At 37.2% G+C, this 24,544-nt stretch overlaps 2 protein-coding genes across 3 annotated transcripts in view; both read right to left on the reverse strand.

Annotated features, from left to right (window-relative positions):
• The window catches only part of LOC127943135 (protein strawberry notch homolog 2), a 296,904-nt gene that overhangs the window by 134,299 nt on the left and 138,061 nt on the right, over nt 1-24,544 (reverse strand). The window lies entirely within an intron of this gene.
• The window catches only part of LOC127943136 (neurocan core protein-like), a 101,570-nt gene that overhangs the window by 58,356 nt on the left and 18,670 nt on the right, over nt 1-24,544 (reverse strand). For both annotated transcript variants that reach the window (XM_052539334.1, XM_052539333.1), the window contains exons 2-7: nt 17,210-17,283; nt 8,899-9,291; nt 5,933-6,107; nt 4,064-4,191; nt 2,772-3,065; nt 1,699-2,448 (exon numbers count right to left, since the gene is read on the reverse strand). In XM_052539334.1, coding sequence (XP_052395294.1) covers nt 1,699-2,448; nt 2,772-3,065; nt 4,064-4,191; nt 5,933-6,107; nt 8,899-9,291; nt 17,210-17,282 — 1,813 coding nt within the window. In that variant the 5' untranslated portion in view covers nt 17,283. The remainder of the gene's footprint in view (nt 1-1,698; nt 2,449-2,771; nt 3,066-4,063; nt 4,192-5,932; nt 6,108-8,898; nt 9,292-17,209; nt 17,284-24,544) is intronic.

Below are 24,544 nucleotides of genomic sequence, written 5' to 3' on the forward strand. Positions count from 1 at the left end.
TATTTTGTGTCTAATGCAATGACATTCATTCTTTTCGTGGTTTAATTGTTCAGTTATACAGTGGAACTAAACCTCAAGGTCAAATCTGGACACTCAACAAAGTTGCTTGAACCCCTTGTTCTATGGGATGTATGCATTTCACAGAATTTCTTCATAGCACACTTTTATCTGTATGCAATTCTTTGTGGAACTCAAGGACACGGCAAGTTTATGTAAAAGATGGCTGGATTTTCTGAATTCTCAACAGGCTCTATGTAATGAAACTCAAAACAAGGGGAGAGATGGAGCAGCATGCAGCGAAGGGTGAAATAGCCAGTCAATCCGGACTCGACTAAATGACCTCTGCTGGAGGAAAAACGAATGGAAACAGCCAGATTGAGTCCAGAGTATCTTTACGCACACACCCCACGGCCCTGACGATGATCACGCCTCGGATAATTAGGAGAGACTTGGAGTTTGTAGCGGTGCCTGCGGTTTAGGCCAAAGAACATTAATTAGATTCAGATGTAAATAATGCATGCTGACTAAAGCTGGATTTTCACCCGGCATTAAACATTAATGTTCCCTGCTGAATTTGGTTCGCGGGGAGGATATTTGTACTGATGATGCCTTGAGAACGGACTGCTGCCAAAACACATCGCATAAAAAGCACACCATTTAGATATGTTTCAATCTCCGCCTAAGGCTAGCAACGCTCTAAGATCTTCTTTTCAAAGATTGTAAACTATGCATTTTCACTGGGCATAGATATGACAGACACTGATATCCATTAAAAGCCCTAAAGCAGGAGGCAGGAAGACATCTCAGGGCTGCGACCTCTACAGTGACCCTCCCACTTTCGTATTCCAGAGAACGAATCGCATCGGCAACTTTCCAAAATCTCTGGAAAATATTTTAAGACCATATTGCATTGTGAACGGACTTCTATCTTCAAATAATCCTACATTTTTCCATTTATTACAAATTCAACGCAGTGTTTTATTTCTTTCTGTTCACTTCCTTTGATGGGTGTTTCTTTAACCATTGGCACTTTTGGACATGAACACGCTTTTCACACTCTCAGGTATTTTTCTTTCACCCATTAAACAAATTTGCACTTTAGATAAGGAAATGTCACCACAAATCATACATAGATACCATAAAATAAATTGAAAAAAACAAATATTGTTAAAAAAATAATATTATTATAAAATCATTATGCACAATAAATATTCTAGGTTATGTTTATTTAATGATTTATAATGGATCTTAATATGTTATGATTGATCATCCGGGACTTGGTTAACATCCATTTAAACAAGACTTTTGAAAAGTAGCAGAAATAAATTAGGGAGGCATGGTAGCAACATTTAAATTTTACCTTCATTTTACAAAAAGATGGCTAGTTACTTTAAAAAAAAAAATCAACCCATGAGACATAAGTGCTCAAAGATGAGGAAACACCCTTATGTTGACCAAGAAATGTCAGATTGACCTCCTGGTTGAAAGATTGGCCAAAAATCTACAATAGGGGAAACTCTCACTTTGGTGGTTTCAAATCACCCAGTTCTAGATTATTATATACGTGTAATTAAGCCCTACTTCAACTAAATTAAGCACATGCTTCACCTACTTCTCAAACTTCAATTAAGAAGAGAAGCTGCTTGTTTAAATGTACGTGTTGAAATGCCTTTTAAGTTTGGGATGAGTCTGTTATACCTTTGGCTGGTCCAGTGAAGCTGTCTGTGAAGGTCTGTGAATATGGACGATCAATATGAGAATTGCTTGGACTCTTTATCTCCTGCGGCGCAGCCATCAAGACAACTTCTTTCTCCTGTTCAAAGAGCTCTTCTTCTGGATCTGACGAGGAGGGATTATATGAATGTTCCTTGATACTAGGCTCCTTGATGGCATTATCAGCACCACCTTTGCTTGTTTTTTCTTTATTTGGCTTCGTCCTGGTAGGTGGGACCGTTTCTGAGGTACCTTTGTAGAGGCTGGACTCTGTGGCCGGTATCTCAGGTTCTACAGTCATGGCCCAGTACCTAAATGGCTTCATGATTATTTTCACAAAGTTGGAAATTACACTGTTGCTAGTATGAGCTTGGGTAGAGGAAGATGGCGTGGTTGAAGACGGGTCAGGAGATCCATCATCGGTCTCCTCTTTCGCCGAACCCCCTTGAAGGTCCTCCTGCTCCTCCGCAGCATCTTTGGGATCGTCTTCCCAGTCTACAGACCTTTCTTCAGGTCCAAGATGGATTACAACATGCTCCTCTGAGATTTCTGAAGATTCGTTGTTAATGATGGACTTGAAGTCTTCTTTCTCGAGATCGACCAGACCGGTCCAAGTTGAAGGTTCAGGGAAGGCCCCATTTCTTTGGAGCTGCACCTCTTCGTCGCTGGAAGAGTTCAGAGTGGAGTTTTCTAGGGTCTTGTCGAGAATCGCCATCAGCTCTTCCAAATTTTTCTCTGAAAGAGTTCATGAGAGTTACACTGTTAACACCGACACAAAAGCATACATGCATCCATACAGAAGTCCATAAAACTACTTTGACCAAATCCTCATTTAATACATATTTCAGATACTCGTGACAACAGGAAGAAACATTTACAGTTATAAATAATTCAGAAAAATGCTCCAAAATTATGTAAGTTGGATATAAGAGAATTTTTTATGAAACTTCTCAAAGTAGAAAATAAAAAAAGAAATCTCCAGCTCATCACTGAAGTCTAACCCCCCCAAACGCCATTTGAATGAATATTTGAAGGGAAAGGCCACTAGTTCAACCAACCATGATAGCAGTAGGCGTCAAAGAGCACGCTAGTGTCTGGGAATCCGGTGCGGTTGGGGTTGTGGTAAACGGTCCGTACTCCTGGCTCATCCCCTCCACAGTTACGCCGGGGAATGTTGATAGGGTAACGCACGCTGCCGTCGGCCAGCCAGCCAGGGTCACAGCGGTCTAGGCCAGCCTGCCAGGCCAGGTAGAGCTGCCCGACTGTGGCCAGCTGAGCTCCCAGAGTGAGGCAGTGAGTGGAGGCAGATGCCAGGCTCAACTTCTCCGGCACACTGGTGTGGAACACTTCACCTGGAGACAGAGAAAAGATGGATAGTGCACGCTATTTATAAGTGCTGATTTCCCATAAGGATGCTGCTGTTTGCAACATGAGACCTATAATTAGACTTTATAAAAAAAAAAAAAACTAAATATGGTTTTGTATTCACAATAATGTTGAACAAATCTACCCTAAAACAGGTGATTGCTAAATATAGGGAAAACTTCAAATATAATTTTTGTAACAATGAGACTGAATCTATTGTGCATTAGTTGTGGCCTAATGGTTAGCGATTCAGACTCGTAATCCAAAGGTTGTGAGTTTGAATCTCGGGCTGGTAGGGATTGATATCTATTGGCTGCCCACTGCTCTGGGTGTGTGTGTGTGTTCACTGCTGTGTGTGCACTTTGGATAGGTTAAATACAGAGCACGAATTCCGAGTATGGGTCACCATACTTGGCTGAATGTCACTTACAGTTTTTTCCTATTTCTAGAAAAATACACTAAATATAAAATATACTAAATAAAATACTGAATGTGTGTCATGTTGAAAGTCAAATAAAATTAAATCACTGTTTTGCTGCAACAGATCCAAGCTCTGTCATAAGTAATATACAAGGACAAAACGAAATAATTCAAACAGACAAATAAACAAACACACCAATAAAGAAAATATTTACAACCGAACATTTTATCAGTTAAAAAAAAAAAAAAAAAAACATAAATTAATAAATTACACCAATATGACAGGCATGAAACTTTTAAGTGATTCGGGAATCCTAATTGGCAGCAGGAGGCAGGACTGTCACTTCTGCATGAAACACTTGGACGTGCACTCAGAGAGCATCTTAAAACTGTACCCGTTCTGGCAGAGACCACAGGGCTGAGCTGAAAGCATGGTGACCTACTTAGATGTTCTGGAAGATGGGACATGAGCAGGTACATGCATCTCCGCCGTCTGAGGCTCTTGAGGACATTTAAAGACGCAGTTTTTGGATGACTGAGCTGTAACTGAATGCATCTGCAGTACCTTGCAGGCTGTTGGCAAAGCAGTACACGTCGAACATCTCATCGGGGTCTCGGCTGCCGTAGTTCCTCACGCCAGGGGAGTCCTCCCTGTCGCCGAAGCAGCCAGGCCGAGGCGACTGGATGGGATACCTGGGTAAGGAGCCAAAACACACCAGGAGTTATTTCCAAGGGGTGAGTAGGATAAACTGTGCAATTACTCGAAAGCGCTTTTGGTTTGGATGGCACAGGGGTGCCGGCTAAAGCCTGATTAAGAGATTATACACGGCACTCCAGGGTCTAAGAAGAGAAATAGCGGATGGAGGTTCTTGCACAGACCAAATATTGAAGTCTGTTATATAAAACCATTAAAGCAGCCCACATATATTCCATCCCCGTCCAGAGATCTCTGATGTCTCCATACGCTTGCGCTAATTGCGCATTTGCGTCTTCACTGATGTGTAGCCAGGCTTCTCTGGAGATGGCCCAATTAGAGCTCTTCCATGCAGGGGGGGGGACACCCCGCTCACGCTTTTATTCGGTGATGGCCGGGCCTCGCGGCTCAATTATGAGCTGACAATATGTGGTAGATATGAATGTTGAAATCAATAGCCGCCTGACATTCAGCCATGGAAAAGTGATTGGAGGCGGCAAGCCTGAAGAAACGGGGATGTAATCCGGTCGATAAATAATAGATATTACGATTAATTAGAACGGCTGATTATAAAAAATTGCTTTGAGTCCTGGATTCGTTCTGTAGAAAGCTGTGCTATGCTGTTTCATGCAAGGGGGAGCAATTTATCGGCATGGCAGCTCCGATTTTCGTTCTGATGCCAAAGTGATAGTTTTATAAGTATCATTATAAGGAAGATTAAGAGATTTGCTGGGGAAAAGAATGATCTAAAGGTGTTCAAAGACTTCTTTGCTCCTAAAAATATGCTTGTTTCTGAATCTGGTCTACAAAATTGAAGGAATCGAGAGTCAAGCAAACAATCTCTTATTAAACCTTTACAACATGTACTTTGTTTACTATCTATGTTATAGACCTTTAACTTTTGTAACTTGTCCTTTTTTTCCCCCTCTGTGTTCTTGTTGTTTAGCATAAATAAATGACTGGATGTTTGTTATTTTTAAAATAAATTAAATTTTTTTATATATATATATATTTAATAACATAAATATACTAAATAAAAATTCAGGTTGTGAGTTTTTAAAAATAGATTAAAAAAATTAAATAAAATACAAATATTCAATAAAATATTGTAAATATACAAAAAATTTTGGAAGTTTGTCATGTTAAAAAAATTTATTTAATTAAAATATTATAAATACACTAAATAAAATGCTGGATGTTTTTTGTGTTTAAAGTAAAATAAAACTGTAAAATGTTAGAATTCAGTTCAATAAAACTCAATAAATATACTAAATATAATAGTAGATGTGTCATGTTGAAAATAAATATTACAATATTCAATAAAAGATTATACATATAATAAATAAAACACTCGACATTTATCATGTTGAAAATAAAAGAAATAAAATATTAGAATAAAAGATAAATAGATTAATACAAAATAATAGAAATAATAAAAATTCATTTTTATTTATAAAATAAAATATTATAATTTGTTATATATATATATATATATATATATATATATATATATATATATATATATATATATATATATAATACAACTAGACATTTGTCATGTAAGCAATGAAATAAATGTAAACAAATATTCACTTAAATATTAGAAATATAAAAATGTTAGTATAAATACTCTAATTTCCTGAAAAATTGCACAAACATGTTCAAAGACGTCTTAAATGCTAAATACATATGCACGTTTCCAAATCTGCTTTCCAAAGCGGACTGATCTCTTGTTCTGACCTCACAGTCTGGTCCGACAGCCATCCAGCATCACAGTTGTCATAGCCGTCATTGAACGTGGCCTGCAGCTGGGCTGGCGTGGCAATACTGGCTGAGTTCTCCAGACAAACTCTTTTGGCGTCGGAGAAGGACAGCGCGTAGCGGTCGTGAGGCGCGCGGTAGTGGAAGACCACTCCTGTTCGGGGAAAAAAAAACAGAGTGCATGATGGGAACCATGCATAAACTATTTCCCAAATGAACAGCAACAATAGTTTAACTAGATGAATTAAAAACAACGCAGGCCCCTTGAAACACTTTATTTCCTAAACTTCACGTTCATTCCTGTCTCTCAGCCATTCCTCAATCCTCGGAGAAATGCAAAAGACAGGAAGACGGCACAAAAGAAGTTAAATCCCAGCACCAGTTCTTTGACCGGTTTGAGGATGGACTTCCAGTCCGATGTACAAAGGGATTCGATTCCTGGGATTGCTTTTGAACTGTCCGTCTGCTATTCCCACATCACATCAGTTTGGAGTCCCTTTCGTCCTCTACTCCGCACTCCACATCCATAACCTCAGCAGTCGGCTGCCATCCCAGGAGAACACACAAACATGAAAGGGACAAAGAAAAATCCTCAAAGCTAGGTGGGCCAATTTATGGCGAAACACTTCAGACGAGGACTTAAGGGGGAAGATTTCAGTCTCCTGAGCAATACGGCCTGTTTCTTACCCAACTGTGGAAGCTACACGTGAAGCCCCGCTTCAAATTCTTTCGTCTCTTTCGTTTTTTTATTTCATTCCTTCCTTTCTTCATCCTGCTTCTCTTTTTCGCTTCCCATTGGAGTTCAGGACAGACTCGGAGCTTATAAAAATATAAACATCCGGAGACTCTCGTCTACTGAGGGATGCCACATCTTATTAAAAAGGGGGGTCAGAGTTTCCATATTTAATTCCCCAAAGACATAATCCAAAGAAGGTCCGATTTATGACCAGTTAGCAAACGGTTTTGTTGAATGTCCATAATATTTCACTGAGTCTGAAATCTTAGCTACACTCTTTAAGGAATGAAAATTTGACAGATTTGGAGAAATTTTGCATTAAATCACTTATGGATCCTCTGCAGTGAATGGGTGCCGTCAGAATGAAAGTCCAAACAGCTGATAAAAGCATCTCAATAATCCACACGTAATCCATGCTGCTCCAGTCCATCAGTTAATGTCTTGTGAACTTGTTTGTTTGTAATAAACAAATCCATCAATACGGCATTTTAACTTTAAACCGTCACGTCCAAAATATGAATCCATAATTATTAATAACTTCCTCCAGTGGGAAAAGTCTATTGTCCTCTCACATCGAAATCCACCAACATATTGGTTTCAAGCTCTTTCATGCTGTTTTCACTTGTAAACAGTGCTGAATCTGCATATTTCTCTCCTGATTCAGACAAGATGACTTTTACACTGGAGAAAACAATATTATGGACAGAGGACTCATATTTTAGTTGGAAGTCACGGTTTTAAGTTAAAAACATGTTAATGATGGATTTGTTTCTTACTAACAAAGCTTTTCACTTCACAAGATGTTAATTGTCATGTTGATTACTTGTTTTTATCAGCTGTTTTTACTCTCATTCTGACGGCACCCATTCCAGAGGATCCATTGGTGAGCAACTGATGTACATTTCTCCAAAAACTGTATGTTCATATGAAGAAACAAACTCACGTACATCTTGAATGGCTTGAGGGTAAGTAAATGTTTAGCAATTTTCAGTTTTGGGTGAACTACTCCTTTCCAAAGGGTGTTTTTGCAGTGATGTCATAGAAGAACCATTTTTGGTTCCCCAAAGAAACTTTCAGTCAATTCTTAAAAGAAGCATTCTAATCCTAGTGTGAAGAATATTCAATAATCCACTATAAATAATATTGTGCAACAGAAAGAATTAATGCATGTTAAATGTTATTGATAGAACCAAAGATGCCAATAAAGAACCTTAATTTTTACATAAATATGAATCAAATACATTATTATGCAATGAATTTGACTGCATTTATGTGCATTTAAGTTATTTCACATAAATACAGAATAAAAAATAAAATAAAATAAAAGCAGGAACGGTTTACTTTGTAACAAGACTGTGTTCAAATGTGGCAGAACTTCATGTTATTTGTTATTTGAAATATTCCTGTAAATTGTCTCGACTCTTTGTTCCTTTCATTTCCCCGGGGATTGGTGTTCAAAGATACATTGCTGTGAAAGCATCTAAGGTCGGTGAATGGTTTAATTGGCAATGTTATTGCTATTTCCATAAAACTGGTAACAGTAATGGGGATTTTTCATGATACTGGCTGGCAGCGTGTTTCAATGCTTTAATTGCTGAGCTCAAACTAATTAACCATTCAAACACGCAGAGGAGGAGGTTTCAATACAGGAGCATCCGCACGTATAGTATTAATAATGCACTGGTATCTCATAATGCATTTTTTAAGAGTCACTCTCTCTCCGTTTGCAATCAGAAATGATGACTTCATCAATAATTTGTTCCCCTTTGCTACTGAACGTGTAGGCCACGTTCACTGCAATCAAGTTTGTTTAACTAAAAATAGTTTGTAGCAATTCTTTCTTTTTTCTATGATATACAGTTTTTTTTTTTTACTTATTATATACTGTATGTGTGTGTGTGTGTGTGTGTGTGTATATATATATATATATATATATATATATATATATATTATTTTATTTTGAATTTGTTTTATTTTATTTATTGTGATTTATTTGACTTTATTTACATTTGATATAATTTTTATTACGACTATTATTGTATTTTATTACCTTGACTTAAATGTAGATATTCAAAAAATATCTTTTTTATGTTCAACAGAAAAAAATTGTGAATGATTTGAAGGTCGAGTATCCATTTTTGGCCGAAGTATCCCTTTGAGATGAAAGAAGTCAGCAGTAGTTTAATGAAGACTCGTGTATTAGCATTACCCGTGACCTGAAGGGGCACCGTATCTTGTTCATCGTTAATGCCGACCACGACCTCACAGCGGTACATCCCCGAGTCGCTGGATCGCAGGCCTGTCAGCACCAAGCTGGCGTTGTAGCGGTTCTCCTGGTATCCCGGCAAGGTGACACGGCCCTGGAAGGCTTTCTTCACCTTGATTATATTGTCTTTAGCCACCAGAATCGACTGTTGCTTTTGTAGGCCGTCCGGGCCGCGCTGACCCCACAGTTTGGTCCACTTGATTCGGGGAGGTTCACGAGAGGGACTCGGGCGCAGGGTGAAAACACACGGCAGGAGGGCCGTCCCTGACAGAGGCTCCTGAACCCTCTGGTGAGTCACCTTACGCATGTTCACCACAGTCTCACAGCTCACCATGCCTGAAAACAGAGGAACAAATGACAAAACGGATCAGATTCAAGACTAATCAGATATTTCAAAATACTGCAAAGAAATGTACTATTAAAAAGGCTACTACCATATCTCCATTTACAAATTCAAAAATTAATAGTACTTTTAATAATAGCATATATATATATATATAGTTCCTTCATTGATCGTGAAGCAAAGTACAAACATAAATTAGGATTTGTGGCATTCGAGAGTAACAGAGAAGATTTTTTTTTTGCTAAAATCAATATTAATACATTATACAATAGTAAACAATTTATTATTTATACTCTCCCTATTTATCGCATGTACAGTGTGATTTATAAATCCAGCAAACCCTGGCAACAGTAAGCTCACAGGCAAATGGAGCTATTTCACTGGTAATAATCCCTTTGGCCTCAGAGGTAAATAAATCAATAAATCAATAAAAATCAATAGGTTGCAAGAGCCAAAGGGGGTGGGGTGATGCAAAACCCAAGCTCAGCTCACTATAGCAGTTCATTCTCATCCCCAAGTGAAACACAATTCCAGTTATGGAATTGCGCAAAAATCCATTGATTTATTTTCATTAGAGTGGGCTTTTGCCCGGCACCTCGTATCTGGCCTTACCCTGACGTTATTTGATTTGATTTCATGTAAAGAAGGGAGTCTGCTTCCAGAACGGGGAAATTTAATCTCCCCCGGCCTAACAACTCCATGCCATTATTAATTGGAGAGATTGGGAAGCAAGGTGATGGTGATGCCTCTATCCTGACTAATGTGCTTTTTCATTTCCTTCATTTATTAATTGATTGACTATTTTGGAATAGTCTAGATACTTTTTTTATAAGTGGTAAGATAAGCTATTTGTTGCAACAAAAAAAAAAAGAAATTATACAAATTCATAAAGTGCCATTTTATCAAAACATTTGTTACATAAAAAATCATTTAAAATATTCATATATTTTACAAATCAAATTAAATAATGATTTATTTAAATTGATAAGGGTCAACAGGAGTTATTTGCTAAATAAATTAATACACTGATGAAAATGTAAAATGAAAATACAGAAAACCAGGAGCAGTTAATTACAGCATAAATATAAATACATAAATTAATTAATTAAATTAATAAGGGCCAGGAGGAATTATTCGTTAAATAAATAATAATATAATATTTTAATAATAAAATGTGAAAAACAAAAAAATAAGTACAAAAAATAAATAAATAAGGTAATGGAAAAGTTATTGAATTAATGAATTATGTAATTAATTAATAAATGATTAAGTAATGTGCTTTATTAAATTATGTGTTAAGGTCAGGTTACATAAATAAATAAATATATTCAAAATGTTACTAATTAATAAAATAAAATATTAAAATATTATTTATTCTTTTATTTAAAATTAATAAAGTATAACATAAAACAAGTACTTGTAAAAAATAATCAAATTTAAATCATTAATAATAATTTTAATACATTTAATTAATAATAAAAAAATGCTTCTAGTTGTGTGTCTAACATAATTAGAAAAAGAAAAAAGAAAAGACAAAAAAACAAAAATCTGACAAGAAATTGTTTCAGTGTCACCATGTGCAAATCAAATGGAAAAAACATCCAACAGAAAAATGCATCTAACATGTCACAAAAACATAATAACAGGGACGTAAATGTACTATCTTTGCAATCACCTGTAGGTCTTAGTTTACAATCAAAATGATGCAATGAAAGCGTATGTATTGCAGTCTAACATCTCAGCACCATGCAGATCCTGTGTCATTACGTGTGCAACGACACGGACGCCCTCAGTCAGTGAAGACACAGTACAGCCTTGAAAAACATTTCTATCAAAAAAAAAAAAAAAAGCATGAAAAATGTGGCAGAGGCTGCAGAGCGAGTGAGCTGTACCAGGAAAAAAACAACCACAAAAACACGATCTATTAAATGCTTCAAAGAAACTCATATTAATATAGTTCCCTGTGGAGCGTCAGGTGTGCTTGAAAGATTTTTTTCATACATAAACATACAGTTGACAAATAAATAATTGAATTTTTTATTTTTTATAACATCATTTACATCCTAAATGCTTCTAAACTGCTGAAAAGTTGAATTCCTCATGAGTCTCACTTTACATTAGTCATCAAATTGGAAGCCTTTAACCCCAATTTTAGTCTCTTTATATATTTTTTGGGGGCAAACCTGCTTCTACAAACAGCTAAATCCTGCAAAATGTAAAAAGCAAAGAGAATCATCATACCATAAATACGCTGTTGATGCATATTTAGAGAAAGTATTAATAGTATAAATTGATCTGTGATGACATTCAGCTCAAGCATGCAGGATAATGTCCTCTGTAACGGGCAGCAGTCATCTGCAGTGAGTAATAGCGAGTATGTTGGTGGAGCTGATGGAGGTCCCCACAGAAACAGACTGTACATAGGTGAAAGCACCGGCCGGCGAGTGCTTGACAACATCAAAGCAAGGACTAAATGGACTTGCAATTTTCTCGCTGAATCAAGGCACACATCTTCACAAACATGTCATGAAGCAAATCGGTGAGCTGAGAGGAAAGATCCGATTTGAGTTTGCTCTGACGAGGGTCCTGAATCAGTAGTGCTGCTCAAACAAAGGTCCTGCGCTATTTACCCAGGTGAAAAACTGCAGATTTACATTTGTATTTGCAAGCAAAGCCACCCTTCTTTATAATAAACATGCAGCGTACCTAATAATAATAATAATACTCAAACTAAAAAATTATATATATAATCTATCTTTTTTTTTTTTTTTTTATAATACCAAATAAGAAATTGTAATAAAAATACTAGACTATAAACTGCCAAATGTTTAAGATGTATTTAAATTAATGTTTTACATAATTATGTTTTTTTAATATATGTTTTTTTTATATAAAATGGGGAAAAAAATAAATAAATATACACATTTGTCAATGTAATATATTATTATTATTATTATTATTATTATTATATCAATTTCTATCTTATTTTTCTCTCTATCTCTCTATTTATAAATTCCTTATGTTTATATATATATATATATATATATATTGAAAATAACAATAAATATATAATATAGAATAATACAATTATAATATATACTGATGATTATTTAAAACATGATTTTATTACTTTAAAAAAAAATTACATGATCAAATGCTTCAAAAACGGTTCACCTGTGATTTGGCAGCAGCAGGACAACTGAAATCACTAAATTATAAATTATAGCTTGTTTGCTCTGGAGGGGGTTCGACTCCTCCTCTCTAGTCCTTCTGCTAGATCTCATCTCAAAGCTCATGCTTTCCTTTCTTTCTGTCCTCCATCTTCAGGGAAACATTGCTCACAATAAGGGAGAGGCTCTAAATTACCTCCCTGCTGCCCCAATTCATGCTTCAGGAGAATGTAAGCAGCAAGACTTTGTTTCCCCAAGCCCTCGATGCCCACACGCAAACACGCGCAAAGACTTAAAATTGCATTCATGCACATTTTGCAGCCCCATTTAAATGTAGTAAATTAGGCTGCTCTCTAGATACAGTTGTGCCAACCATGTGAAACATTTTTCATCTGTAATGTTTTGTGTGCAAGAGTGATCTAATTTGCCACATTAAATAAACAGAAATCAAATGCAGATACCTCCTTAAAAACCAAATTACGCCTTAGAGTCGAGGAATAAAAAATTGCTTTGCTCCCACATGGGTAAATAATGAATGTAAGAAGCATGGCGAAATATACCAAATCTGCATTTAGATGGAAATGTTTTTACAAGGATAACCCCCTGGAGATCGGCCTTTTGTTTGAAATTCTGCCGCTGTTTTTAATCTTTCCTCGTCCGTCTGAAGTCAAGCCGAATAGAAGGTAAAATATAGAAGGTTATGAGGCCGAAGATTGGCCAAAAATCCTGCGACTGCTTGATGTATTGTGACTATTTCCCGTCGTCTTTGAACACCCGAAATGCATTAAATGCTGTCAGAAGCCTTCATCAACCCAGAACGGGGAACGCAAGGCAACAGCGCTTGAACGCATCTCCTACACACATGTTTTTTCTTCTCTCTTTCTTTTTCTGCAGGCTAATGTAATTGGCTATTTGCTGACAGTGGCCCAATTGTCTTCAATTACCCAGCAGCCACCAAATGACTGATCGATTGTGGACCGGGGTTATGCTGACAAGCCATGCCTTCTGTAGTTATCTCATTCATTTGTTTCGACGGTGATATGTGAGGGATTTTATGAAGTAACCGGTCTCTTCTTTTACAACACCGACCGAAAGGAGCACCGAAATTAATGACAGTAAAACATAATAAAATTGGAGGGAAGAAGGAAATAAAATGAAAATAAAAAAAGAGTCTTATACTATAAAATGAAAAAAGCCACCTACTTTCTTCACACAACATTAGTCTTAATAGTGACAGAAGGCATTCAGTATGTTAAATGAATTTTAAAGGGATAGTTCACCTTCACTGGATGGTCCCCATTGACTTCCATGGTATAGAAAAAAACACTATGCGAGTCAATGGGGACCAGTAACTGAGGGTGAACTATTGCTTTAACGAGTGATCTCTCTTCAAATATTTACAAGCATGCCATGCCAAATTGTATTTGTTTATTTCTTTTTAAATATACTAATGTGTATAATAATAATAACGAACAAATAAGACTAAGAACTATTTACTTATATTATTATTAAATTTATAACTAATTAACTAACTAAATAAATAAATAACAAATTGGCTTGTGAACGCAATCACTCTTACTGAGTGGTAGAAAAATGTTTTTACAAATAAATCTGTACAAATATTGATACAAATGTATGCATGTATTGATTTGTATAATAATAATAAACATAAATTAATATTACATTGATTAACATTAATTTATTTTATTTAAAGAGGATGGCAATAATAACAATTCTTAAGTAATAATAATAATGACTATTATTATGGCCAATAATAATAATAATAAAAAATACTAACAACAATAATTATTATCATTAAATTATAAATAATAAAATACTTTCATAAAACATCATTTAATATAATTAATCATTATCATTATTATTATTAGGGAATGAACGAACATACGAACGTAAAAACGAATGAACAACGAATACCAACATAGTTGGATTTAAAAACAATAAACAGAAAAAAAAGAGAGAGAGGTTAATGTTAACTGTCACTCACGTTTTTGAAGATAGACTTGAATGTGCATGATACAAACCAAAAGTTTTATAATTCATGACTGAAAACATTTTGTAACATGATTTTGATGTGCCATTTACATGGTAATGCAATGTCTGATTTGAAAATGGGTTTTAAAGGATGAATTTTGAGATTTTATGTTTTCAAGTGATATATAACTTCTGATGATTTCTAAAATGTGATAGAGAAAATGCCAACGAGGAAGGATTTTTTTTAAACAAAGGTCAAAACTTATTTTGTAATGTTGATTTCTGAGGGTGCACTCTTGTTATAAATTAATCTATTACTTTTCCTAGATAATTTTTAACAAAAAATATTGGTAAAATATATATTTGGGAGTCTTAGACCTTTCCAACGATATATAGTTTGTCAAGATTAGATTAGATTTGATTGTAATATAGTATAGTCAACGCAGGCGTCCCGTGACATTTAACAGGTTAAAAGATATAAAATGGACCAAATACTATCAAATAAGTCCTCTAATTTTCTTACCTGACCTCCCCCTGTAAGAAGTCAGTCACCTGCAGTGATGTTAATTTTCCTGCAAATGTTAACTACTTTATAACGGTCGCCATGGCAACAGATACACCACTAATGCAATAACGAATCCGAATGAGTACTGCGGTTTCTCTTTAGTGCTGGCGCCACTTACACAGTCCACCACTAGGCAAATTACCCATGTTTGTCCGTATTTTCCCCTAGCTCTTTCTTTCAGTTACTCCACCACAGGCCGAGACTGTCCTGTGGCATGTGTCAAGTGTCCACATAGCCAAAGCGTTAGTGGCAAACTTGCATTATTTCCAGCGAATAAGGATTGTTTATTTGATTCGCACTCTTAAGTGGGACCTCCAACGGTGTCTTTCATCCTCCGCCATCATGGATACGGCCTCCTCCAGAACTGTGTTTGAGAAGGGGAATCATCGTATTAAAAACTGAACAGGTGTGCTAATGCAGTACGGTGGCAAACGCATACGGGCCGTCCTAATGACATTCCCTTTCTGAAAGCGTCTCGCATGAGATGCTCTCCCCTGGAAACCCCCCAGAGGTTCCCGCCATATTCACGGCGCCATGAATATTAACCGAGCCCAGGGTGTCTGAGCTCAATATCTCCTGTCTTCCTTCCTGTTTTTTGCTTAAATACGCACACATACATAGAGATCCTCTGAGTCCAGAGGCTTGACTACATTTCCCGTTCTCTGCTGGGTAATGGCACATTTATTTAACGTGATACGGAGATGCTACTCAAACCAAGTCCCATTTGGATGAAAAATACACCAGTCGACTCCAACATAAACTGGGGCAGCAGCTGCGTGACTGAAACATGACTAAATATTTGAGTGTTGTACCATTAAAATGAGTAATGTTAAACTAATTATTAATGGGAATAATGGACTTATTGAATAATGTGCATCAATAAACTCATTTTTGTGACATTCAATCCCTTTGGGTAAAATGTTGGCATTTTACATTTTAAGAGAAAGAACATTAAAAGGACGCATGGCTCAGCATCTCTCAAAGACTAAATGAATAAATAAAACTTTAAAAGAAATTGCATTTTGAGCGAAGAGCGAAGCTACAGTTGCAATCAAAATTATTCAACCCCCTTGACCTGCAAGACAATTTGCTGTGGAGGATAACATTTTATGAAATCAATTTAACAAAGGCATCAGTAAAGTATTAGAGAAAATTTGTTAATACACTTTTGAGTGATTCTGAGAATGGAACATTGATGAATCATGATAAAATTCGAATTGGCTCTAAACATTCATGTTCAAAATTATTCAACCCCCTTGGTGCAGAATCTTTTATTCTTTAAAATCACCAATAAACGCTGTCTGTAAGTGTTTAGAAGCTTCTGTCACCTCTCTACTACAGTTTTGGCCCATAAGAGTTAAGCATTTGCATCTACAACAGGCTTTTAACAGAGTAGGCCATGCATAAGCACCTTCCTTTGTAACGGCACGTGGGCACGTTTCACCGGCGCTGAGAGCCATTGCAGGCATTAGAGTGAGTGATGACAAGTCTTTAGGTGGCAATGTGAGAAAATGAGGCTTTCTGCAGATGAAAGTGTTCCTCGCGCACTCTCTATTTACTGCAGATGGAACCAGCGGAGGGGCGGAATCCAGCCGAGGGGGATTTATCAGCGATGTCCAAAAAGACTCATCAGTGTCTGGTCAGGGAAAGGTGTGCGATGGTAATTACCACAAGATGAAAGGACGGGAAAACCTGTCTAAAGGGACGCTTCCTCAAAAAAAAAAAAAAAAAAAATTGTGGTATCATTTACTCATCTCAATCCAAACCTATAGTACTTTTTTTTTTCTTCAGTGGAACACAAAATAATGTAAAATAAGAGTGTTTTTAACTTTTTGTGCATCCAATAAAAGTCAATGGGGTCCAAACAAAATAATTGGTCGCCACTGACTTTCATGGATGGATGGATGGATGGATGGCTGTTGTGTAATGGAATAATTCCATGAATGGAACCATTAACGCCAATAAAGAACCTTTATTTTTGAAAATGTGTATGTTGCACTGGTTTCTTCCATTGGGGAAGAATTCCAAGTGGAAAACTGCACTTATTTAGCTGCAGGTTTGGGACATCTTGAGATTTGAAAAAGTTGTTTCTCAGTCAACGAGGGCTTTTGATTGACAAGTGCACTCCCACGACTGAATGGATAAGATTAGATGAGCGCTCAGATTCAGGAGAGAATGACTCACCGTGATCCAGGGTGAAGAGCAGAAACACAGCTAGGAGAGACTGGAGCGCAGTCAAGCCGTGCTCCCCCAGCATCCTGAAGGAGAAACACAGAGAAACAGAGAGAGAACGGTCAACCGAGTACACATTTCGCTCATGTCAAAACTGATTATGATTAAACTGTTAAAGATGATTAAACTTTTTTTTTCAGTTTATAGGAGTCAAGTAACCCATCAAATAGATTACAATATTCAAAGCAAGCCTTTCAAATGTCTTTATATCCTGTCGAAAAAAACATGTGCACTGAACTCAACCTGAAGAAAACATACAAGTACAAAAACGAAGCCGTAATGCGTGAAATCACTCACAACAACACATGAGGTTTTTTGTTTTTTTTAAATCTTTTAAAGGCAAGCATATTTATTTTTTGATGTAATGCAGTTGCAGACGGCTGGCTGAGCAGATCAAATCTCAAGATGGACAGAACGATAAAAAGATTTTAAAAAAAGATAAATCATCGGACAGATAGGTGAGCAGACAGACAGATCGATGGACAGAACAAAGGACAGATAAACAGAAAGACAGAATGAGGGATAGACAGAACGATGGATGGAACAAAGTACAGATAGAACGAAGGCAGACAGAAGAACATATGACAAGCCCATTCTACATTACCACAGGCAGAAAGTCTTTAGTACAAACCAAGTGTGAGAGAGTCCGAAGAGCTGGCAGTAAATAATAGATCCTGCAGATTTGACTCTCTGTGGCTAAGGGCGAAACCCAAGCCGCTGTCTGAGAGAATGGACACGTTACAGCGGGCCGCTCACCTGCTCCGAGTCAAAGACGAGTGCAAGGACGAACAGAGAGATGAGCTGTCCAGGGCTTCAGAACAAATGAGCCAGTCGGTTCATTTGCGGCCGCACAGTCGATTAATCGCTCAAATTAATTTGATCTCATCTGCTGGGTTAAATGGACGGCGTGTCAGTTCAATCAAAGCTGGATCTTCCTTCCTGCATTGCTCTTCTCGATTCCCAACATGTAGGGGGGTCTGTTTTCCATTCCTGATCATGTGACCTCCAGAAACTCTCAGCCGGGAATCATGGGAGTCTATCTCCTAATTGTATCTGCAGGTTGGAGCCGTGCAGTATTTGGCTGTCTGTCACAGGCAGGTGACAGATAACAAGCCGAAAACCTCCTACATGGAGGTAGGCGAGTGAATGCGCACACAAACAGACACTACGCCAAACCCACACACATACTAAAAGAACTGAAACTCAAACAGAAGGAAGCCGACATGCTTGCAGACAAAAGATCTGGGGGAAGGTTTGGTGTGTAAAAGCACACAAACACAGAGTCCCTTACAGCTCAGTCCAGTATCAGTATCTGTTCGTATCAATGATTTTCTTTCTCAAAGGTTTTTCAGGGAGAAAGCACAGTTTTAGATGCTGCCCACTTTGTCTTCACCGTGGGAAGGCGATTGTGCACTGGCATGAGCTAATCCTGCTGTTGTTTTGCCCAGCCTGCGCTCTCTGATCTTGGGAAAACATCATGCCAGACCTCTGTAGACTCGCACAGCCTCCGGCCTCCGTCAGCTCATCCGGAGTCTTGTTAGAGCTAAAGCAGGCATCAATACTGCTCATACCTGGGGCTTGTCCATGTGAGGGGATGTGAACAATTACTTTAGGTTATCAGACTAACACTTTTCATCAGGTGGACATTAGACATGCCAAAAGAAATCCACTGAAAAGTACACTGATTAGAGAGAGAGAGAGAGATTGATATTACATCTGAAATTCTGAATATAAAGTTACAATTCTGAATAGACAAATGTAAATGGGGAATATATAGGGGAAGTTGTGGCTTAGTGGTTAGAGAGTTTGACTCCTCACACAAGGGTTGTGGGTTTGAATCTTGGGTTGGCAATACCATGACTTAGGTGCACTTGAGCAACCCCCAACTGCTAATTATGGAAATATAGAAGTACAGATGAATTTATAAGCCTTGTCAATACTCTGGTTCGCAAATATATACACACACATGTATGATTTATTCATAAAGTTTATCCATATATTTGGAAATTAATATATATGCATTTCATCTTTTAGATATTCATTCATTGTTTACATTCGTTTCTTTTCAAATTATAACTTTGCATTTAGGATTTATAAATGTATTCAGATTTCAAATAATTATTTTTCCTAATACTAATATTCATGAAAAAGATATTCGCATTAAGGAACAAAATCTAATTGTGTCTTATCGTTTTTCATGCAGTTTCACAGAGAGAAGGATATCAGCTCATGGAAATATGCGTGCAAACAAATCTAATATAAAAAAATATAAATAACAATAAATACATAAATGTAATAATGTAAAATACATGTATATGAGTTCCAGTTTTTTTCAATTCCTATGATTCATCATAAATATTATGCAAACTAATTATCCATTTTATTTCAGCAACATTGAGCATATTCTATTTTAAGTGCAGTTTGGGGCTTGGAGATCTAAGAATAAACTAAACTGAGAAGTGGGACCCTTATGAAAAATCTTTTACTTTCCATGTATTATCGCTGGAGAAACAAATGAGAATGTTCTTTGATTTTTTTCCCCTCCCCTTATGGACAGAAACTAAAGGAGAGTAGTTCCAAAACATCTTAATGCATCCGTCTTGCCACTGTGAGTTTTTGGACACAGTCGTGAATCAAGCTACAGTGTTGCTCCCTCAAAACGCACACATACACACCACACTTCAACACAAACAGGAGATATGAGCATCCTTTTTTCCATAATAAGACAAAACAGAGTTTCCTTTAAATGTTTTTTACATTGTGCAATTGCAAATGGGTCTCTTATCGGCTTCCCTGGAACGTTTATAATATCTATTTACATCGTCTCCACAAATCATGGCATTTCTCCAAGACAATTCACGAGTGGGTTAAAAGCTCACGTCTAAGCCCACAGATCTCTATTTGTGATGCAAGACAAACACATTGTGCCTTGAGGGGCACCATAAATGCATCAAACAAACAAATAAGTGAATCACAGCCTTTCATTTATGTGTGTTTGTGTGCAATAGAAAAGAGCAAAAGGAAAAGATGTGTGCCACAATATAAGCACTAAAATGGTGAATTCTCTCTATTACTGTGTGGTTGACACAGATGGCTGATCACCAGTGTCAATGAAGATAGGAAGTTTCAGTTACTTTGGGGAGTGACCTAGTCCTGATGGTTGAGAAGAAAAGAGAAGAAGAAAGAAAGACAAAACAAAACAACAATAGAAAGAACTGAAAGAACGCAAGAATGATAGACAGAATGGCAGAGCTATGGAGTCAAAATAACGCCTTATATATATATACGCAAAAAAATTACGATTTGCAAAAGAAAATAAAGTTTTGCAAACGAAAATTAAAGTATTGAGGAAAATAAATTAGCTTTTTGCAAACAAAAATTAAGAATTGCAAAACATAAATGAAACAGCGCGAAAGCAATGATTTTGCAATACATATTTTCCATGTTCATATCTATTAATTTATCTGCAACGCTGCTTTTATTTTGCGTGTCAATCTACTTTGAGCGTGCGATACCGTTTTCCCTTTGCGCTTAATTTTTCTGCACGTCTGTCTTTGTGGCACCGTTTTGACATGAGGGTGGAGTCAAGGGACGGGGGCGTGTACAACATGCCTCCCTGGAAGTGACGTCATCGGCCAGAGACACAGGACCCCAGGTACTGTCATGATGAGCGAGACTTTCGAGTGGATCGTTTCTTTTTATTCAATAGCATTTAAACATTCATGTTTTTTTTTTTTTTTATTAACTTTAATTAACAAATGTATGTGTATTAGCAGCGTTTGCTCAAGTTAAAGAAGTTGTTACCGTGAACATCTACTGTTTATTTCTCTCGATGTGCACACTTTTATAGCATTAAAATGTGTATTGTTTCATTTTAGACGCAACTCTAATTTATTTATTCGAAAGAAGAAATCAGAATTCAAACCAGCCCATTATTCTGGAACATATATAGAGCCGTGTAGAAGTTGGATACTGATGCAGAGGTTTCTGCCATCTGGGAGACGCATTCAGACTAGTCACTCAAGCACACCATATGGTCCGACGCACAACACCGGGGATATTCCACTCCGATGGAATGGATGAATATTTAAGATGTCTGAACACATAATTGGCGTCTTAGTCAAAAATCTGATTCCAGTGGATTGAAATATAACAGTCTGCATTCCACCTCATTACTGGTCTTTTCCAGCATGTGGACATGCAGGTGCATCCTGCAATCGTCTGGCAGCATGTCATGTATGTGTGTGTGTGTGTGTGTGTGTGTGTGTGTGTCCTCTTTCACTGACATGAAAAGATGCAATTAAGAAAGAGACAGGCAAAGAGTCGGTCGACACATTAACATGGTTCTAGTGCGCTGATACTGTCACCCACAGACACGAGCTGAAGTGGTTTTCACACAACCCGTTCCGTGATCTCAATGGGCGCTGATTGCCTTTAATATAGCAGGATGCTGCCAGAGTGCCAATGAAGGACCGGGAGTTTGTTTTCACAGAGAGAGTGTCAATATGTCCGTTCCTTTCCTTTTTTTCCACTGATGCATTGGTTCAAACCTGCATTTCCTAAATGAGCACCAAAGCTCATCGCATCTGGCAGTCAAACCCCTAAGCCACCGCTCAACCATCCAAACCCCAGTGGAAATTAAAATATTGATTTCATTTAACGAGCACCACTGAGTAATTTCCCATCTATAGATCCTAGAAAGAACATCAAGGACAAAATGTGGCATCAGGCCTATTCCCCTTTTTATAACCTCCAACTTGCAACCTAAAAGTGATTGACTACACCTTTTCCTTCATTCAGATGGGCAATCCAGCACCTAATTGAGCCTGGCGATAACCACTTGGCTGGTGAAGGGAGCTGACTTGTCTCCAAGAGGACAGAAAGAAATGAGTCTCTCCATCTCAACGTCTTGGAGCCGAAGCTGTAGCTTTGAAAAATGAGGTGACAGAGCGCTTACATCGCGGGGGCTCGGCAATGGCAATTTCCAACATTTCCTATTTTAATTTGCGCTCTCAGGCGCACCGACATTTGTGACAGGCGACGACAGGAAATATTTAACTTGCTCTTCTGTGCATCAAGGTCCCTTTGGCTGCTCCCTGTGGAATCAGAAATGACTAGAAGCACGGCGAGTAAGACATGTTGATGTCGAGCAGTCAGTACAAATGATGACACGTATGTACTTTGAGTGTCATGTGTATAAGCAATCAACAAAGTCACCACAAAATTCGACATGTTTCAGGAAACGACCAACAAGAAATAGCAAGCAATAAATGACCCAGCTATGGTAGTTTCTGACAGGGAACTGTAAAGATGCCTCAGTTAATCAAAGTTCCTAGACTGTCGGCTTTGAATAATATCTAGGAAGCACGCATCAAAACAGTGGCTTTGAACTCAGGGCCACGCTTTCTGGAACGCACATGAAAAACCTGAAAAAAAAACCCTTTGTACAACAGGAAACTTGTGTTATGTTGCCAAATTCGGCAGATGCGAGACAGGAACTGACAAAACGCCATTGCAGCAGACATCAGGCAAAGATTATGACATATGTTATGTAAGAGGTTGAGCGCTGGCGGCATTGTCCTATTGATACAACTCAAGTTTCCGGATCTTCTGTGATCTTTTCAGTAGCTGAAGGCACCCTTTGAATTTTTGGCGCAAGAAAAATTCGAAACAAAACATTGCTTCAATAAACTAGAGGTTTTGCAATTCAATAATTTGTCACTTCACAGTAAAATGCTCGGTTGATTCATTCAAACTTTTGGCACCAAACTTTATTTTCTTCATTGGATCAGATTGGAAAACTGTCTTTATGAACAAAATAGTATGACTTAAAGTCAAGGTAAAATTATTGTTCAAAAGCCAAACATTTTAGTTATGATGCAAACACACTTTTCCAGTGATAGGTTGAAAGAATTGCAACTATTTGAAACTTAATTTACTTCGTATCATATAAACTGGTATGAACAGGCCTTGTGCTCCGTTCACACCAAGAACAATAATTATAGGGATAACTACATTCGCGCTCACACCAATAGATGATAATGTTCTGTTTATAAGCATGTGCTGCAGTTTTGTCGTGTACCGCTTTAAATGTTTCCCCTTTTTTAAAGATGAGATGATACTTATTGGCCGTTTTATAATTCACCACCTGTAAAATAATCATTGTGAAAGCAATTCCAACTATATCGATCCGCCGTGATGTTGTTATTGTTATTGCTGTGGTGTGGACTATGCTATTGTTTATTGTAGAGTTCAAATGATTAATAAAACTGTATGGTCATTGGTGTGAACGTCCCTTTAAAGCTTGTAATGGGAAAGAAAGAGATCCAGGCAGAAGAAAAGCAAAGCACATAGATGGTGAAAGATAAACATGTGCAAAATGCTGAAAACGCATTAAAGCAGTGCAAGGAAATTGATTATATTTGTGAGATATGGAAATCTGTTGGAAGCTATGTAAATAAATGTACGTTTGTTTGTTTTTCTGGCCTATGCTTTTAAATATAGTAAAAGTGAATGACAACTAGGGCTTTCAAGCTCTAAACTGACAAAAAGCACCATACAACTGACCGTAAAAAGGACTAAATGTAAGCTAATGCTTACCAAAAAAATGTCATGAGGAGAAGTAACAATGTCCCAAACATGATTTTTTTTTTCTTTTGACTCGAATCTTTCTAATGAATCACCTGTTCCAGATCAAAGTGATGATTCATTCATAAACCAAACTCTCACTGGAAGGGAGGATTTCAGTAAATAATGATTCAATTCAGTCTGTTCTTCGTGAAAAGCTATCATTTGCCTTAAAAAAATGTCATATGATCCACTTTGATGCTTTGTAATACAGTATTATACAACTGCGGCTGTCAAGCTCTAAAAATTTCCACTGAAAATTGTTCCTAAGAGAAATACCGATGTCCATTTCCATTTTCCTTCCAATGACCACTGAATAGTTCTTTTGAGTCAAATGTTTCAAATGAATCGCTGATAACGAATGATAAATGAATCAGACTCTCTCTGAAGGGGAAGATTTCAGTAAATACCAACTTAAGTCTGTTCCTCACGAAAAGCTGTTATTTGCCTTCAAAAGAACATAATGCCATAAAAACCATTTCAATGATAGCTTAAGAGTATTTCATCTCCTTCAGAGCTCATTCACTTCCATTATAACAAAAAGAGCACCACTTTTTGGGGTTCCACTGAAAAAAGGAATCCGTACAGGTTTGGAACGACCCAAAAGTGTGCAAATGATGTTGACGAACTATTCTTGTAAGTATAATCGCTGTAATTCCA

Source organism: Carassius gibelio, chromosome A22 (assembly GCF_023724105.1).
Source record: "Carassius gibelio isolate Cgi1373 ecotype wild population from Czech Republic chromosome A22, carGib1.2-hapl.c, whole genome shotgun sequence".
Lineage (NCBI taxonomy): Eukaryota > Metazoa > Chordata > Actinopteri > Cypriniformes > Cyprinidae > Carassius > Carassius gibelio.